General features: G+C 43.0%; 1 protein-coding gene across 3 annotated transcripts in view; it reads left to right on the top strand.

Annotated features, from left to right (window-relative positions):
- ZEB1 (zinc finger E-box binding homeobox 1) overlaps positions 1-20,624 on the top strand; it is a 210,208-nt gene that overhangs the window by 163,560 nt on the left and 26,024 nt on the right. For all 3 annotated transcript variants that reach the window (XM_005290966.5, XM_065586802.1, XM_005290967.5), the window contains exons 2-4: positions 607-807; positions 11,355-11,417; positions 14,078-14,239. In XM_005290966.5, coding sequence (XP_005291023.2) covers positions 607-807; positions 11,355-11,417; positions 14,078-14,239 — 426 coding nt within the window. The remainder of the gene's footprint in view (positions 1-606; positions 808-11,354; positions 11,418-14,077; positions 14,240-20,624) is intronic.

The raw sequence follows: 20,624 nt of genomic DNA, 5'->3' as shown, positions 1-20,624 counted from the left end.
ACCAGGTCCCTCACCAAACGCTCTTAAGCAAAGTAAGCAGGGATGATGTCCCTAGCCTCTGTTTGCCAGAAGCTGAGAATGGGTGACGGGATGGCTCACTTGATGATGATTACCTGTTCTGTTCATTCCCTTTGGGGCACCTGACATTGGCCACTGTTGGAAGACAGGATACTGGGCTAGATGGACCTTTGGTCGGACCCAGTATGGCTGTTATTATGTTCATTGTACAGCTGTTTGTCCACAAGACTATTATAATATGTCCTCCAGTTTGAACAAACATAAACTCTTACTCTTTCCAGGTACCAAATGATAGGGGAAGATGTTGTGTAACATCTCCTTTGTAAAGCTGCCACTAGGCTTGTTGTTTTGTTTGTTTTGCTTGTTTATTTGTTTTAAAACGTTAATTCTCTTTGGAGCTTGTATAGTGTGATCTAGGCTTGTATGCACCACTCGTGTATACTAGCTTCTAAAAGAATGTACAATAACTGCTTAGCACCTACACTAAACATGTTGGATGTGCTGTAGTGATGCCTCTAAAGAAATCATAGTTATAGTCTGAACTGAGTGTTTTTGTTGATTTATTTTTTGCTTTTTGTCTCCATGCAGTTACCAATTACAATAATGTGGTAGAAACAAATTCAGATTCAGATGATGAAGACAAATTGCATATTGTGGAAGAGGAAAGTGTAACAGATGCAGCAGATTGTGATGCTAGTGTGCCAGAAGATGACTTGCCAACAGACCATACAGTATTAGCAGAAAACAGTGAAAAAGCGGGAAGTACAAACAGTTGCTGGGAAGATGAAGGTATGTTCCGTTTGGGTAATGATGCTCTAATTAGAAAAATTATACTTGGAAACATTCACTCAATAGAATTTTTTTGAATACACTTCGTCATTAATGTGTATTTGTAAAGTTGGGGCTAGATACACAAAGAAGTGTAGGAGTGGTGATGTCAAGAAAATTACTGGGATTCACAAACCCTGAGTTTGGTACTTAGCCTCCCTGTGAATAGGGAGAGATAGGCATCTCTAGAATGGGATTCACAAAAACCAGTACACTAGGAGGCTCCTTGCCTAAGCTAGCCAGTGGGAGGTGCTAAGCCCTGCTTCTTTCTCAGAGATAGATGCTTAAGTCCACGCTGTAGGCAGGTGCCTCCCTCTGCTTGGGATTTTCAGATGAAAACCCTGTCTTGGTGGTAGGTACCTATGCTGTTTTAGCAAGAAGCTGGGGTAGAAAGTGCTGAACTCCCTAATAACTTTTAACCTGGTGATGAAGGTACTCACCTGTGTTGTGGGAGATGCCCAGTTCAAGTCCCCCCCTCCACCTGAGAGAGAGAAGGAATTTGAACAGGGATCTGCTACCTCTCCCGTGAGTGTGCTAGCCACTGGGCTATAGGATGTTCTGATATGCAGCTCCCTCAGTCTCTCCTGTTGAAACTGTTCCAATAGGGATATATCATTTTTTTTTAAAAAAAGTCACTGGAGCAGAGGGACTCAATCCAGGACCTCCCATCTGTCAGGTGAGTGCTCTAACCATCAGGCTACATTATCATTTTCATGTTTATTCTCTCTCTTTCTAATCTGATGTTGAACGTATTCCATGCTTACTGGATCGGGCCTTCCAGACGAGTTAGGTGGGGGAACACCTAACTTTCCCTCGTTCATGAATCACTCAGGACAGGGGCATAGGAATGGGGGGGCCTAGGGGCAAGAGCCACTTGGGGAGCCCAGGCAGCTTTGAGGAGTCGCCGACCTTCCACCTGCCCAGGGTGGGGGGGGCCCAAGAGCCCGTGCCCTGGCTGTCGCTCTTTGGCCCCCAAGGCTCCGCCCCAGGACGGAAGCCGGAGCCAGGTCGGGGTAGGAGCTGTGCAGGCAGCTGTGGGGAGCTGCGGACCCGCCACCTGCCCTGAGCGGAGGGTCTGAGGGAACGGTGACAATTGGCCAGAGGCTGCTCTCAGGCCTACCCAACCCCAGGCAGGTGGAGGGGCCTGGACTTCCTGGTCCAGCTCCAGCTTGGCTGCAGGACGGGGCCTCCAAGGGAAAAGGAGGGTTAGGGGAAGGGTCTCGTGACTCCCCCACCTTTAGGAAGAATCCCATACATGCTGTGCTTTCTCAGAGCTCTATCAGTGTAATTTCACCTGCTTTTACTGTTCTTATTTAAAATATACCATCAGCCTTTCAAATCTAGCTGATAAAATTGAGCAGCTGAACCAAATTGTACTATAAACCTGGTATGTGTGCAAGCATGAGTTTGAGAGACAGGTGGCTTAGCTTTTAAGCTTGGCTCTAAATAGGTCCATATGTATAAATTTGTACAAAACCATGACTTTGGATTGGGCTCAGTTATTAACTTGACTATACTTTTGATTTTTGTCTCTATTATAAATACATTAAATATGCAGCAAATGATCGTGTCTACTTCAGTCATTTTTACTAACATAGACTTTCATAGCTGTTTGAATAGCTAGTAGATTAATATACTGTGTGTTTGCTAAAAAAGTTTTTAACATTCAATACTGAAAAATATACATACTCTAAAACATTCTTCTTATAGCGAAGAGAAGTCGGTTTTCTTGGTTTGTTAACATTATGATTTATATAAGTATGTGATTTGAGTATTTCGCAATAGATAAATCAGAGAAAAGGAGGAGGATATAGTAGTTTTACAACATTTCGATTTGCTGTGTATTTATATTTTTGACATTTGTAGTAAGAAAGTTAAGTCACAAGTATTTTGGTGCTCTTGGTTGTACAGCATAGGTCTAAGGAAACAGCACTTGAATATGTGCTTTTTGTCTTAAAGGGGAAAGCCAATAGGGTGAGTAACTGAAGGATTGAGAACATCCCTGAAACACTTATGTGTGTGTTTAGAATACCGGTTTACAGCATGTGTAGCAAGTTGTGTTTTCATCACTAACCTGTACTGAAATTTTTCCTGCATATGTGGACTCAGTGTACTTTTTGGTTTTCATCTGATTGATCAGTTCAGAAAAATGTAAAAGTAGGTGCAACATACTTAAACTACATTTCATTATCAGATCAGTTTCTTTCCGTTTCCAGCAATTCTAACTGAAGTTCTAAAAGATCTTCAGAACAGGTGTCTCAAATATAAGGTGTATATCTCAAGAGGTTTAACTGAAACACGCATACATGTCTCAACAAGTGAACCACATGATCCCATACAAGTTGATGGCAATGTTCCAGCATTGGTGTGTGTTGTGATTCTATAAGGTCTTCTTTTCCCCCCCTTTTAGTTTAAACTAAAACCTGCATTATATTTAAAAAAATATATTGTTATAAAGTAAAGTTTTCTGATGAAAAAATATAATGTTATTAAACTAAGGCATGATAAATTTCCAAGTAAAATATATAGGAAATTCAAAAAATGCATATTTTGCTCCTCTTACAGTTTTTTTCACGTGTTTAAAACTTGACTGAAAAATTCCATTCCTGCTGGATTTCTGTATAAGCATCATAGAATGAGAGCAAGATTCTTTTTATCTTTCTCTGTTTAAAAAAATAGTTCAGACATTTGAGGAATCCAAATGCATTGAAAAAATTAGTTCAGATACATTTTTGTGTTTGTGTAATTCAAATCCATAACAAGGAGCAATAGCTTTTGGCATTAAGAGTATAATTTTGAAAAGACCTTATAGAATCAACAAAATATTCAAGCTCTGAAAACCACATAAGATGAAATTTATGCTGCTGAAGAGGGTCCACTCAAGACCCCATGCAACATTTAAGCCCCACATTAAGAATTTAAGTAGGGCTTAAGTGCAAGGCATCTGGTATGTGGCGAATTTCACCCATAATGTGCACACACTCAGCAACTGGATGCCATTCATATCTAGTGGATGCGATGCTTATTAAACTATTTTTATTTCTGTATTCCTTTTGATTTAAGTTTACACTTGTATCTTGGTGCCTTCCAAGTTAAAAAAAAAAAAAGCATGGTTACTAATGTCAGTCAAATGATGTTTTCTCACCATTTTCCATCTATCCTCCTCACTCCAAAGGGGAAGAGTTAGATTTGGTTTATGTCTTTTACTTCTACTTAAAAAAAAAAAAAAACTAATATGCTGTAGGTTGCTATCCAGGAAACCCGTGTTGAAGCGAGTCTTGCTTGTCAATGGGAAGATTATAAGGTTTGTGGTTATTCTTAGTTTCTGCCAGAGTGTGTTCTACACTCTTGGGCCAGCCCTCAAAAAATCTTGTTTCCTGCACTTATAAGCTTCACCCCTGAAGTATGCAAAGCCATCATTTCTGAGGAGCAGAGCTGTTGAGGGTGGTCAAGGTCCTGGAGGGTAAGACCTTGTATAACCAGACCATGTCAGTTTTTATAGCCTTAAAACTGACAGCTGAGAATTTAAACTTCAATTGATGTTTTCTAGAGAGGCTTTGAAGTTAAAGAAGTACAGATTGTGTTTTCTCAGTAACCTGGGTTACTGAGGAGGCATGCTGCAGCATTCTGCATTGGTTGCAGCTTTTTTCAGGCCTGATGCTTTCAAGCCCAATGTAAGCTGCATGACGTAATCAAGCTCAGAGATAATGGAAGTGTGGTATGATTCAAGACAGGTTATTCCCAACAAGTACAGGCCCTAGCCAGTCAGAAAGGGTAGATCAACTTGACTGTAGACAGTTCTTGCTGTGTGCCAGTCCAGAATCAGAAAGTTGTCTATAAAGATTACTACACTACAGAATGCCTTGATGATATGTGGAATATCTCCTCCTCCACTAGAGACAGCACTGTGGCAAAAAACTCTTTGAAGTGTTTCTCTGTCTACAAGCAAAACCTCCTTTTTGCTAGAGTTTAGTTTCAGCCAAGTCCACCTTATCCATGTGCTGATCTTTGTTACCTAACTGTCTGACTGTGGTGATATTGTAGGCTGTGAACAATAGGTAGAGTTGTGTGTGTTCTGCATATTGTTGGCATTTGAGCCCATTAAATCTCTCCATTTCTCTGAGCAGCTGTATGTAAATATTGAAGAGGAAGGGAAGAGAAGGGAACTGCATAGTACTTCACAGATGAGGGCTTTGGCCTCAGAGGCACAGACGCCCATCACTACCTTCTGGGTGTAGCCCTTGAGAAATGTTTCACACCATTTTAGAGCTTCTGCCTGAGCCTCTGCTACTTCTCTTAGGCTGGATAGTAGTAGTCTATGATCAGCTATATTGAATGCTGCACTGAGATCCAAGAGTATGACTATCCCTTCATCTATAGATAGCAAGAGATTGTTCATCCGCACTACCAGTCGTGATTTTGTTCCATGTCCTGGCCTGTCACTTCACTCAGAATAGTGCAGAGCAGGTAGAACAGTGCCAAGGATCTGACTCATTTGCTGGTGTCCTCATCTAGGATGAGGTGAGTGGAAGATGCCCAAAAAGCCTTTAGTCAAAGTGCTGCAAATCACATTTAAAGGGGCTTTTAGCATTAAGTCCAGACTACTCTTGGATAGCAGAACTCTGATTCCTACTAACTGGTTAAGGACTATTTAGAAAAGCTGGACGTGCACAAGTCCATGGGTCCAGATCTAATGCATTCAAGGGTGCTGAGGAAGTTGGCTGATATGATTGCAGAGCCATTGGCCATTTTCTTTGCAAATTCGTGGCAATCGGGGGAGGTCCCAAACAATTGGAAAAGGGCAAATATAGTGCCCATATTTTAAAAAGGGAAGAAAGGAACCCAGGGAACTACAGACCGGTCAGCCACACTTCAGTCTTCGGTAGAATCATGGAGCAGGTCCTCAAGGAATCCATTTTGAAGCACTTGGAGGAGAGGAAAGTGATCAGGAACAGTCAACATGGATTCACCAAGGGCAAGTCATGCCTGACCAACCTGATTGCCTTCTATGATGAGATAACTGGCTCTGTGGATATGGGGAAAGCGGTGGATGTGATATATCTTGACTTTAGCAAAGCTTTTGATACGGTCTCCCACAGTATTCTTGCCAAAAAGTTAAAAAAATATGGATTGGATGAATGGACTATAAGGTGGATAGAAAGCTAGCTAGATTGTTGGGCTCAACGGGTAGTGATCAATGACTCAATGTCTAGTTGGCAGAGTTGGAGTGCCCCAGGGGTCGGTCCTGGGGCCGGTTTTGTTCAACAACTTTATTAATTATCTGGATGATGGGATTAATTGCACCCTCAGCAAATTCTCGGATGACACTAAGCACGGGGGAGAGGTAGATATGCTGGAGGGTAGGGATAGGGTCCAGAGTGACCTAGACAAATTGGAGGATTGGACCAAAAGAAATCTGATGAGGTTCAACAAGGACAGGTGCAGAGTCCTGCACTTAGGAAGGAAGAATCGCATGCACCGCTACAGACTGGGGACCGACTGGCTAAGCAGCAGTTCTGCAGAAAAGGACCTGGGGATTACAGTAGACGAGAAGCTGGATATGAGTCAGCAGTGTGCCCTCATTGCCAAAAAGGCCAATGGCATATTGGGCTGTATTAATAGGAGCATTGCCAGCAGATCGAGGGAAGTGATTATTCCCCTCTATTTGACACTGGTAAGGCCACACTTGGAGTACTGCGTCCAGTTTTGGTCCCCCCACTACAGAAAGGATGTGGACAAATTGGAGAGAGTCCAGCGGAGGGCAATGAAAATGATTAGGGGGTTAGGGCACATGACTTACGAGAAGAGGCTGAGGGAACTGGGGTTATTTAGTCTGCAGAAGAGAAGAGTGAGGGGGACAGGGCTGGCTCCAGGGTTTTTGCCGCCCCAAGCTGTGGGCGGGGGGAAGCCATGATCGCGATCGGTGGCAGCTCTACCGCGCCGCTTTCTTCTTCAGCGGCAGGTCCTTCCCTCTGAGAGGGACCAAATTGCCGCCGAAGAGCTTGATGTGCCGCCCCTTGGCCGCCCCAAGCACCTGCTTGCTCAGCTGGTGCCTGGAGCCGGCCCTGGAGGGGGGGGGGATTTGATAGCAGCCTTCAACTACCTGAAGTGGGGTTCCAAAGAGGATGGAGCTCAGCTGTTCTCAGTGGTGGCAGATGACAGAACAAGGAGCAATGGTCTCAAGTTGCAGTGGGGAGGTCTAGGTTGGATATTAGGAAACACTATTTCACTAGGAGGGTGGTGAAGCACTGGAATAGGTTACCTAGGGAGGTGGTGGAATCTCCATCCTTAAAGGTTTTTAAGGCCCGGCTTGACAAAGCCTTGGCTGGGATGATTTAGTTGGTGTTGGTCTTGCTTTGAGCAGGGGACTGGACTAGATGACCTCCTGAGGTCCCTTCCAACCCTGATATTCTATTATTCTGTTTGATCAGAGACTGTCCTGCATTCTTCTCCCTAGCACTGGATATCTTTTTCTCCTTTCTGCTCCCCAGTGGCTATGTTTGCAGCATAGTCCTTGACTCCTGAATGCAAGGTAAACTGTTCACCGATGTTCCCATCCTTTGCTGAACATATATGACTACAGTCATTAAAGTGATTGTATATTTGTTAGCCTTGCAACACACTTCTGCAAATAATATAACAAAAAATATAGAATACGTATTCTGGTTATTAAACATCTGCTATGTAAAGGTTAACACTGTGGGGAATTTACAAAGACTGAGTTAAATTTGTGTAACTTCAGGACACAGAATACCTTCCTACATGAAGAAAAAAGAAAGATGAAAGCTCAATAGGTGGCTATGAAATTACTGCTGTTTGTTTATTGATTATGATAGTGCCCAAAGGCCTAATCAGGATCAGGTCCCTAGGTGCTGTACAAGCACACAGGAAGGCATAGTCCATACCATGAAGAGTTTACAAACTAGTAGATTTGGGGAATTTTTTTTACCTTCTGTAAAATTAAATCCTGTTGCCACTGAAATCTTAAATTACTCAGGATCAGCTTGGCTAATATTATTTTTGCCTGTTATGAAGCCAGAGTGGCTTGCTGTAAATTGTTATAAATAGTAAGTAAACTACATTAATAACCCCACCTCCCCAGCAGATCCCATTGTCCTAATGAAGAGCCCTTTTTATAGGGGAAAACACGGTTTTGTGTCGTATGGACTATTTTAAATAAACTAAGTATTTGGTTTTAGTGGATTTACAGCATGTAAAGCTTTTGGACTTGAAGCACATGACAGTTACCATTGGTGGATTGGATCAGACCAACAAAACATGGATTTGTCTATGACTAAGACTTTTCAAGTGATGGTCAAAATTAGAGCTAGATTAAAGCACTCCAGTGTTCCTTTAATTATATATCTTGTTTGTAAAAACATCTGCAAGTGCAGGCATACTTTCTAACCTATTAGTTCCGTAGACTTCTGTCAGTCTTCATTACTACTGTCTCCACTATTAGGGTAGTTTGATTATTCATCCTTTTCCTTTTGGAAAGATCTATTTAAAATGGAACTTAAAGTAGTCCTAGAAGTCCTCAGTTTATGTGTAAAGCAGAAATTGGCTTCTGTATTGATTAAAAAGGTAGCATGCCCTTGCTTTTTTAATAACCACTACAAATTATGGATTCTAGCATTTGTTGTGTGATTACAACACTTTTAGCTCACTTCTGTGAGAGCATAAGAACATAGAAATTGTCATTCCAGATCAGATCAGTAGTTCATCTAGTCTAGTATCCTATATCTGAAAGGGGGACAGGACCAGATGTTTTTCTATTCTATTCTATTCAGGTTTTATGCCATGCTTATCATTGTAGTATCTGAGTGCTTTCCAGTAGTGCATCTGTCATGTCTCGTTTGTTCTCTCATTTTTTCCCCAGAGGGAGAAGCATGTGCAGTGGAGTGTCTTGTTTTGGTAGTGTTTTTTTTTAATTTATTAATAAACATTGCAATGTGTATATTTAGAGACAGCAAAGTCAAAGAAATGTGCCTTGCCCTTGGAGCAAAAAGCGATGAGGTCTGTGATGGTCCTCAGTTCCTGGGGGAGTTCATTCTACAATCTCAGAGTACCCCAGAGAAAATTCTGTTTCCTTGCATGGGTGAGCTTTACTCTTATTGTTGAGAGTCCCATTGTGCCAGAGGAACGTAGAGGAACATGCTAGAATCCCCATAATGGACAATTATAGAATAATCTATTTAACCCCCACCAGCTGGTGTATTCTCTGAAGCACTTGTATTTTTTGTCCTAATTAATGTAACTGTGGATTTTCTCATTATTCATATACTGTAAATGATCTGCTGCCTTTTTTTAATACCTCTAAGTTCTTGGACTTGCTATATGTGGCAGTGAGTTCCACAGGATCTCTATGCATTGTGCAAAAAGTACTTTTTGGAATAAAGATGTAGATTCCACTCTTCTGTTTTTAGAGAACCAAAGATTTTTAAAGCTTGTATACAGCACCTACCATCAGCGGAACATTCCTGAACTAGAAAAGCATATTTAGCATTAATCTTGAATAACACTTCAGCTGAAAAATATTTGAGCAACTAGTTGGCTCTTTTTTCTCTTTTTGGTATTATTTCAAGTTTGATGTGACCTTTGGGTTGGAAAATTCTATAGATTGTGATGGGCTTAGATAGACACTGACTTCAGATCCAGACTCTGCACTTCATACCAGAACTTGTACTAAATAAGAATACCATAGTTGAGCATGTATTGATTACAATTGCAAGTACAAGTTACCATGCTTTTATCAACATTCCACATACTACACGGCTCATTCCTGAAGTGCCACTGTCTATCACAGAACACAAGGGAACTGGACAACTGGATGGCTCAAGGGACATTTAGTAGACTATAAGGGTTTTCATGTTCACTACCAGCTACTGGCTCAAATCAATACAGTCTGAAAGTTGTTACTGATTGAAAGATGTTTAGTAGCCTGTATAAAGTGAGTTGGTAACCTTAGACAAGTTCATACTGGACATGTCTCCAAATTTTAAAAGTACCATAACCTTCGGGACTAATTGCCTCTCTTGTTAATAGTCAAAGAGTTGAGGCATGTTGGTGGAGGTGTGTGCAGAAGCCTCAGCTGTCAGTGTCTGTGCTATACTAGATTTGTAATTAATGAAAGAATTTTGGACTCTTGTATAGGACTGCTATTCTAGCCCTTCAGCAGCAAAAGCTTCACTTAAACCCCCCCCATCTGGAGCCACTGTTTCTAGAGAGAAAACAGTAGACAGAAACAATAAATGATGGCCACCATCAATACATATTTGATGAAAATATGGGGCTGGTAGTGAAAGTGACCTTCCAGTATAGAGGGTCACCATTCTGAAATGGTGTGGAGAACACCATGACCCATAGAACAGTTTCACCAGATTTAGTGCCTTGCTTAGACTCAGTCTTAAAACTGATTTAAAATTAGCACATAAGGAAATGTCAGATCATGATTTTGAAGTCAGTCCTATTTTGCAGAGATATATGAATCCTTCAATAAATCATCCAACTGCCCAGAGATATGCAGTGGTGTCAGTAATAGTACTTTTGTATAAGTGGCAGGGCCAGCTCCAGGCACCAACTTACCAAGCAGGTGCTTGGGGCGGCCACTTCGGAGAGGGGCAGCACGTCCAGCTGTTCAGCGGCAATTCGGGGGACATTCCCGCTTGGAGCGAAGGACCTCCCGCCGAATTGCAGCCGCAGATCGCAATTGCGATTGCGGCTTTTTTGTTTGTTTGTTTGTTTGTTTGTTTGGCTGCTTGGGGCGGTGGTGTGGTAATTCCAATACACAGGAAAGAAGTTGGTAAAACACTTAAAATCAGTTTTACACAACTGAAATATATGCTTTAATTCAGTACCAATATTTTCTTGTTTTCTCAATTCAATAGTCAAACCTAGCAAGAACTCTCATAATGATTTTTATTTGGCTAAGTTTAATAAGCTCTAGATGTTTGCAGGTAATTATACAGTATTACATGATAGATTGTTGCAAATAATTTTGGAGTAATTACTGATGATCTGCTGATTTTGCTAGTTAGAAAAAGCAGAGCAAATGTGTTAATCTTACAATAAATTAACCTCTGAAAGCAATAATCTAGTGAATCAGATACTAAGAACAAACTACTTACCTTTCATTCTAAGCAGCACACTTTGTACTTGCCAGAAAGATACTTGTACTACAAAAATACCATATTTGGATATGTAACAGCAATCCTTATCCTATTTTTTCCCTGTCTTCAAATAATTACTTTCGTATTGTATGTTTGCCTTCTGTTAAAATTGCAGTTTCTTTTTCTCGTAAAATCTTTACGACCTGAGAAACTCAATACAGCTAAAATCATGAGGAATCCATATTTTTTAAGTATATGAGATTTAAATATATTTTCCCCAAACATTAGAAAAATATGGAAATTTTTGTTTAAGAAATAAGGGAACGTTTGTAATATGCAAAGAAAGATGATGGTATTTTTAAATGCTAATTATTCCTCTTTTGTAATATTATATTTCAGATGGAAAAGAAACAAAAGAAATCCTGGGGCCTGAAGCTCAAGCCGATGAAGCTGGATGTACAGGTATTTGTCTAATTAAATTCCGCAATCTGTGCCCCTTATCCATAGAATGTTCTTGGGATTGGAATAATGTAGTATCCCTGGAAATCTTTTAGGATTCCCCCTCACCTTTCTTTTGAAATTGCCTTTCTCTCCTGTACTTGATGCGGTAAGTTGCAAACACTATTCTTGGTGAAGACGACTAGACTGGACTCCCAGTTTAGATCTCTTCAGTCTTGAAGTTTTGCTGACAAATGACACAAAGCAGCCCCTTTCCCCAAGGGGCTAATTGCAGTGCCTCTGCAGCAGCTTAGCCTGACTTTAGGAGAAAGGAAAGGATGAGGACTCTGTCACCGGTGTTTCACATGGTGGTATAGCGCGCTGCTATGGGCCACAAGACAGAGCCTAAACCCATAGCCATTAAAATGAACTAGAGTTAATATCTCAGTATTAACTCTGCTGTTAATAGTAATATTACAGAGTAGATAAAATAGAATGTGTGTCTTCATCTTCAATACTATGCTAGAAAATGTACAGCTCCTTTTTGCTTACTATATTTTTCTTCAGTAATGTTGAAAATAATCACTGTATACTTTAAGGGAATCTATATACTATTTTTAAATGGTCAGATAAATTAAGATATATGCTAATTGGTCAGTACATAGATACTAGAGTGATAAGCATTATACCAGGGGTGGCCAAACGGTGGCTTGCGAGCCACATGCGGCTCTTTTACAGTTAAAGTGCGGCTCATGGAGCTCCCCACCCATCCCCCCTGCCAATTCTCCACCTACCAGACTTGGGGGTGGAGCTCAGGACCTCTGCCTTGCAGCAGGGTGGTGGGGTAGGGGCTTCTGCACAGCAGGTCAGGGGGTCTTGTGGCTTCAGCTCTGCAGGGTGTACCTGCTGGAGCTTGGGGCTCCAGCAGGAGCAGGAGCAGGAGCAGGGCTGAAGCCCCAAGCCCCAGCAGGCATCTCCACTGGAGCTGAAGCCCCGAGCCCCGGCAGGTGCCTCCCAGCTCTTGAACTCCTGAAGACTGTCATATGCGGCTCAAAGGGTCAGTAAGTTTGGCCACCCCTGCACCATACAAAAATGTAGGATTATTTGGAAATATGTTTGCATTTTTTTAATCTTGGTATACATATTTTAACCATAAGGTCAATACCAAAGAGAACAAAGAACTACTTTACAGTGTGAGACTTCACACTGTGAGACAAATGGTAAAGCTTTACCGTCTTATTAAAAATATGCTTCACATTAATAACTGAGAATGAAGTATAGGATAGTAATTTACAGTCAAAGCTTTCATAAAATACATTTCATGGCAGTAAGTATAAGCTGCATGAATAATGTATTCCAGCAAATATTTACTAGCAAATATTTGTCATGCTATAGTTTATGTAAAATATTTAACTGTATTTTTGCTAATAGTGAAATACAGTTTTAATGAAAAACAAATGAAGTTGATCATTGATTGTGCCAAGTTTAAACCTAGATGATTTGGAACAGTACTAACTAGATCCAGAGCAAACTGTTTGAAACCTGTGGCCAAACCCTGTGAACAAGTTACTCAAACTCTCAAGCTTACTGCATTTCGGCCAGCAAGCATGCTTTTCAGTGAAAATCTGCATGAATATGTCCTACGCGTTTGCAGTAATGAACAAACTTTAAATCGACTCTTGAAGGCAACAAATTCAGCCTTGCAATTCCAGGATCCAAAGAAGCTGCAGGAATGGCAAGCGACATTCAGAATAGGATCACTCAATCATGACCAAGAATCCATCATTTTATCCTAAGATTTTTGGAAAAGTTAAGTGGAACAAAGGAGCCTAACATGGACAAAGTTAGGACTTTAAAAAAAAATTGTCCTAAGTTTTTATTTTTGTATTATCTTTTATTAATCTGAAGATGGAGGAACCATTCAGGAAGGGAATCCACAAAGGGAAATAAAAACATAATGCCACCATTTAGTGGTTTGAAGGGAGGCCTTGATAATTGCGACCTGTAGGTGATTTCTTTTCAGTCTGTATACTTTATAAGGCAAACCCTAGGTCCAACTAGTGCGGTGGAATTGATTGTTGTTCCAAATAGGTGGTTCCTTTGAATGTGCCTATTTAGAAATTAATTACGTCTTATCTGTTCAACTACTGTTTTCAGCTTACCCCAGGAAATCCACATGCAATGCCTCGTTTTGATACATACTTTGTGTGATATTGAGCAAAATCTCTTAGAGACACTGCCAACTTGAAATCTAGTCAATATCTAAAAATAGTTTAAGACATGTTCCTCTAACTCTGCTTGCTAATTTTCGTAGTTTTACAACCACATTTTCTTATTTCTTCCCCCAATTGCTATGTGAAACACAGACAGGGGACAGTGACTGACTAAATAACTGAGCCTGCAAGGAAAACAGCGAAACATTATACAAACAACTTCGATTTTGTTTAAGTTGGTATCCCTTTAACTTCACTATGTCATAGTTTCTCTATTTGTAAAATTGGGCTAAAACTCTCTTCTCTCACAGGGCTTAACCTAAGACTTAATTAAGATTTGTGAAGTGCATTGAGATCCTTGAATGGAAGATGCTATAAAAGTGCGAAATATTATTGTCATTTATGTATTATTTTAAAATGTTTTCTTATGACGTTGAAATTCCATTAACAAAGCTTTTTTTTTTATTTTAGTAAAAGAAGATGAAGGTGATTCTGAAGTAGAAAATGAACAAAATCATGACCCCAATGTTGAAGAATTCCTTCAACAGGAAGATACAGCTGTTATTTACCCTGAAGCACCTGAGGAGGACCAGAGACAAGGCACACCAGAAGCTAGTGGTCAGGATGAAAATGGTAAATATTATTTCACTAATCAGTAGTCTTTACAAAATGAATTACACTGAAAGGTTGACCTAGAAATTCCCTATATTTTAGAAAAATAAAGATCCAGGCATCTATTGTAGACTGTGTAGCTGTTGAAATAAATGGAAGTTCAAACCGCTGATTGTTATGTAATGAGGGTATAATCAAGCAAAAATTACTTTTAAGGTTTCTGAAGCTTAAATGGCCTTAGGTTTAGCATTGACTATTTATTTTTATGATAGATTTTGCTTATACCCTCTTATAAATTCTGTTTCACTTACTTGTCTTGTGTGAAAGTAACAATTGATGCATGCGATAATTAAAACATTTGGGTTTTGATTATTTGTACTGGGAATTGTTAAGTGGACATGCTAGTCTACAATAACGGAGTGTAAAATAACAGTTTAGAACTTCATTTGATAATATATGCAAAGGCATAATAAAACAACATTTAAATAAATGTAAATGGATTGAGTCAAATTAGCACACTTTCTGTCAAAGTAACTTGTGTCTCTGTAACCCGTTGGTTATTTAAAACATATAATAAAAATAATTGGCAAAGAGAATCTGCTAGATAATAATTCCTTGAAGATCTAAATAATTTCTGGCAAGTTCCTTCTCAAAAGACTAATAAGAAAATAGGAAATACTGGCTTACATACAAAATTCTCTTCTGGAATAAGAAATGGCTAAACAGTAGAAAAATAACAATTAATGGTTGTTTTTCATAGTGGAGATAAATTGCAAGATAGATAAAAATATTATTTACAAAAAATTAAATATTTTTAAAATTTAAAACACAATTTTTAGTTGAAATCAGATTTTTTGATTTACATATTGCTAGTTCTTTCTTCCCATTTTATAACCTTACATTGCAAAAATGGATGTTCTGCACTAATTTTCTTAATTCATTTCTTGGTTGTTAGCAAAATTTCAGATTTTACACAGATTTTTTTCTATTAAGAAGTTTCTTACTGGAAATTCATAGCTGTAAAGAAAAATACTGATCTAAACTGAAAAAAACAATTCCTTAGTCTTATTCAAATCCTTACTGCAAGAACAACACAAACACAATAATTGATAAGCAAACAGCCCATGGTCTGTTGCAACCAACATCACCTTCAGATGTATTGAAACTCCACAAGTCAAGAAAACTGAAGTGCTTTGACCAGGCTATGCTCCATCAGCCATTTGTAGTCAATGGGACTTGTACTCCTAAAAACTTAACCTCGGAATTTCAAAAGCACTTAGGTACCCAAGTACTGGCTTAGTAGCCTAAATGTAGGCTCTGATTTTTGAATATTATGGCCTGTCTGTATAAAAAAAAGTTCAGTTACTTTGTTAATCTAATAAATGTAAATAACTTGTTGTGTTAACACTTAAGCAATTTTGTTTTGAAGTGCCAAGATTTTATGCCATGCAGAGAGATGTTTGTTTTTTAATAAAAATAAGATATAAGCTTCTGATGTGGCAAACACATCATCAAACATGCATAGCCTACTGAGAACTGTTGCACCAGCCAGGATGGCTATGATTGATGGGTGTGGCACCAGGCATCGTGTAGTGAAATTCCAAGATCTGGCTCAATCCTGGAAATCCATGAATACTTGGGGCAGTGCTAGGTAGGGTCAGGGCGTGCACCCCTTTGCACATCAATGGAGAAATTGATAGCATGCTGTGCTGGGGTGTTTTTGTCCATCCTGGCATCATGGCTGAAAAGCATGCAATGCTGCTTTTCAGTGAAATGAGCAATGAAGGAAGGCCAGATCTCTGCAAGATTATGACATTTCACACAAAGTCAAACAAGTTTATCCTTAGGATTTGGCACTAACAGTGCATATGGAGTGTCTTTAGCTGCTCCAAGTCTGCCTGTAAGAAGGTCCAGGTTTCTGATCCATATATACAGGTAGTACACAGGTTTGATATATCCTGAAGTTTGGGCTGGTCTATACTAGAAAGTTAGTGTAAGCTTCCTACCTCTCAGGGCCCAGGTGCACCCGCCGGTGGCATCGGGGAATTGGTATGCCTATCGGAGAGTTGGTCAGGCAGCCTGGCGTGCAGCCATGCAATTGCACACTAGCAGTTCAAACCTACAGAGGAGGATTAAGCAAACAACCAGTCAGCCTGTAGTCCAGGCTTCCTGCCTGGGGTGAACGGCAATAGTCTATGGCCCAGGCCCTCTAGGTGTGGGCTTGAGCAATTACACGGTCTATGGCCCCAGCCGCCTGGCTGGGGTAAATGACTATAGTCTATGGATCAGGCCTTCTGGATGAGGCCTAGGGTTCAGGCCTCCTAAGGTGATGGCCAAGCAAACAAACAGTCAGTAATTCCGGCCTTCTGACCTAAAGGTTCGCGTACAACCATCCCCACATATGGATTTTCTACAGCAACAGAACCCCTTACATCACTGTACTAAGTGTCTACACCAGTGGTACTCAAACTTTTTATAATTGTGGGCTGCAGGCCACAGGTTAAGAACCACAGAGTCCCTCCCCCAACACACACACACAGTCCTCTATGCCCAACGCCCTCCGCCCCCCCAGAGACCCCTTCACAGAGCAGGGCCAGAAGTGGAACATTGGGCCAGGCAGCTGGACCCTGGACCACAGCGCAGGGCTGGGCAGCCGGACCCCATAGTCGGGACCCTGCTGCCGGGGGCTGGGCAGCCGACTGCCGGGACCCCGCCACCCATGGCTGGGCAGCCGACTGCCGGGACCCCACCATCCAGGGCCAGGCAGCCAGATCCTGGGACGCCGCCACCCAGGGCTGGGAAGCTGGCAGCTAGGACCTGGATCCCGCCGTGCCAGGCAAGCAGCTGGACCTCCAGTGCCAGGCCAAGAGCAGAGTGCCCAATGCGGGCTGGCAGCCAGGACTGGAGGCACAGGGCCAGGAGTGGAGCCCTACCTAAGACCTGTGCTGCAGCACCCCCACAAACTCCTAGTTTCCAGTGCCCCTCACCCCTTCACTGCCCAGAGCCCTGTCCCAACCTGCCCAGAGACCCACTCTCCCGCACCCTGCCCCCATGCGGCCCCCACCAGCCCCCTCCTAGCAAGAGCACTCCAGCAGGCTGCCAGACGTGGTCTCCCATTCAGCCAGCCCCGCCCTCTGCCAGCCCAGAGTGGCAAATTTTGAATATTTTTTAGTGCACAGCTGGGCCATAGGTCTACACTACAGCGTGTGTAGTATAGATGTACCCCAAGTCTCAGTGCAAAGACATTTTTGCTTCCATAAGTGAGACATGAACTTCATGCAGGAGGCTGTGAGATATTTTCATCAAAGAACATCTAGTTTGCTGCACCTATTTGGACTCTGCCTGTAGCCTAGGTAAATGAACTCATCAACACTCACGACAATAGTCAATTCCACCTGCACCAGGGGTTCTGGTGGCCCAGCTCCAAGATTCATGCCATGAGGCGTTCAACTCCATAGTGGAGACAACATCTTGGAGACCTTGGAGGGCAGGGCTGAAATTCTCTGACTTCTTCACTAGCAGGGCCACATCATTGATGTAGCCTTGGTCAGTGAAAACTTCTTGACCAATCTTGATTCTGACATGTGGAGTGGCAAGTCCCAATATCCAGTTGATAGCTTCACAGAATAATGCTGGGAAGAGAATGCATCCCTGCCACATACCTGGGGTCATGTAGAAACATGGAGAAAGCTGTGAACCACTATACACACTCACACCAACACCAGTGTGAAGACTGCACACCAGATTTATCTAAACACCATTCCCCGTCGCCGGTGCCCAAAAAAAAAGGCTAGGTAGCACGGCTCCCCAGCACCAGGCAAGAAGGACCATGGGTCATCAGACAAGGGATCCACTTTGGGCCACCCAGCCACTCTGGAGCCACACATTCGTGCCTTCCCCAGTCAGGGCCCTTAGCCCTTGAAAGGTCCACCACCGACTCTTGGGAGTGGCATGGGACCTAAACTCCTGACATCACTGAAACCTTCACAAACTCCCCCGGTACCAAGAGAACAAAGGCCTCCACTCACACCATCGACGCAGCATGTGCCTCAGGAATCAGCAAAGGCTCCCCATAAGGGCAAGCCAGCTGCTAAGACCTCTCGGGGCCAGTGGAGCACTGCTGATCCCCCAAGACAAAGCAGCGCTCTCCACCCCTGCGCCGCAGATCACCGGAGTCACAGCCCAGATCCTCTGGGGCTTGTCCTCAATCACTGGCACTGGGATCGTGGTCCCCGCCGTCTCGACACAGATCACCTAGAGGGAGACGCTGGTCTCCGTACTACCAGCACCATTCGCCCTCGCAGCGGTCATCCTCTCAGTGCAGGTCCAGGTTGCCTGCCCCGTGGGAGTACTCCCCATTGCATTTCCAGTCCCCTTGACACCAGTCTCCGACAGCAATGGTCAGCAGACAGACTCAGGCTTCAACGGCTCCACCATGGTCACCGCAAGGCAATTCTTCTGACACAGGACAGTTCAGCCCCTCGCCTACACTTCACCAGTACGATTGGGCACCTGAGGCCACGTCAACATCAGCTGTACCGCCCTGGCAACACGGCCAGTGGCCAGTGCAGTGGCCTTATTGGAACGCATGGGGAGCGCTGGTCATAGTGATGCCCCCTTCACACCTCTCATCGGCAGCTGCCTCAGAGCAACAGCTGGCAACACTGACGGCACTGGGCTTGGTGCACGAGGCATGCTTGGAGGTCAAGGCAAAGGAGCCTGCACCTATCCCAAGCCTCCCTTCCACCCGGGGGAAAATTCCCCAGGGCCTCCCCCAGCAGTACAGTTCTCATCTTCGTCCCCAGACAAGGCAGTTGCGGGACCCTCGAGGACCAGCCTGCCAGACAATTTTAAAGAACACCAGGCCCTTCTTCATCGGGTGACCGAGAACTTGATCCTGGGGGTGGAGGAAATGTATGAGCAAGCGGACACGTTGTTTAATGTCCTGTCAGCCGCTACCCCAGCCTGTGTCACACTACCAGTGCATGACGATGTCCTCAAGATTGCCAAGGCCCCCTGGCAAACTCCCTCATCCATCCCTATCACCTCAAAAAGAGCAGAAAAGAAATACTTTGACCTGGCCAAAGGGTTTGAGTACCTTTACATCCACCCTCCCATGGGCTTGCCGGTGGTCTCTGCAGCCAATGAAAAGGATAAGCAAGGACATACCAGCTCGACACCCAAAATAAAGAGGCCAAAAGATTGGACATGTTTGGGAGGAAAATTTATTCAACTGGCAGCCTACAATTCCACATGGCAAACCATCAGTTGCTCCTAGGGAGATACAATTTTAACTTATGGGACTCCCTCCATAAGTTCAAGGAGTCCCTCCCGCAGGGCTTGTCCCAGGAATTTGGCAACCTGGTGGAGGAGGGCACCACAGTGGCTCGGTGCTCCCTCCAAATGGCATGGGACACAATGGCTAAGGTGGTCGCAGCAGCTGTGATTATGAAGCGCAGCTCCTGGCTTCAGACCGCAGGCCTCTCCCAAGAGCTGCAGACCTGGATCCAAGACTTTCCATTTGATGGGATCGATCTTTTTTTCAGAGCAAACAGATGCGAGGCTGCATGTGTTGAAGGACACTAGGGCCACCCTTTTCTCATTGGGGATGCATACGCCGCAGTCTGCGAGAAAGTAGTTCTGGCCATCGTCACCCGCCACCAAGGCCTTGGCAGTCTCACCTGCGCAGCTTGGCCCAGCAAAGCACCCAAGGGGCCAGAAGCATTCGTTTTGAGGGTGCAGTCGAGAGTGATGCCCCAGTCACCTCCCAGGATACACCCTGTTCTTTCATCAATCATCTTCATCCCTACCATTCATCCTGGTTGCGAGTCACCTCGGACTGTTGTGTGCTGGAGATATTGTCTTGAGATAGTGTCTCAAGGTTACACCCTGCAAGACCTTGAACTCCGAGTCCACCTCCATTGGCACTGCTTGTGAGTCACCTAGAATGGAATCGATATGAGCAAGCACTCGAAGAAAAAACAGTTACCTACTTTTTTGTAACTACTGTTCTTCAAGATGTGTTGCTCATGTCCATTTCATTACCCGCCCTCCTGCCCCTCTGTCGGAGTTGCTGGCAAGAAGGAATTGAGAGGGCGTAGGGTTGGTGGTGCCTGATATACCAGCGCATGAGCATGGCAGGCAAGGGGGCACCACTGCTGACTCTATAGATAATGCTAAGGCAAAAATCTATGACGACCGCACACGTAGGGTGACCAGATGTCCTGATTTTATAGGGACTGTCCCGATTTTTGGGTCTTTTTCTTATGTAGGCTCCTATTACCCCCCACCCCCATCCCGATTTTTCACACTTGCTGTCTGGTCACCCTACGCACACGTGGGCACGTGCATACCTGGAATGGAATGGCCATGAGCAAGACATCTCGAAGAACAACAGTTACAGAAA

Source organism: Chrysemys picta, chromosome 2 (assembly GCF_011386835.1).
Source record: "Chrysemys picta bellii isolate R12L10 chromosome 2, ASM1138683v2, whole genome shotgun sequence".
Taxonomy (NCBI): Eukaryota; Metazoa; Chordata; order Testudines; family Emydidae; genus Chrysemys; species Chrysemys picta.
This window is presented reverse-complemented; position numbering and strand designations above follow the sequence as displayed.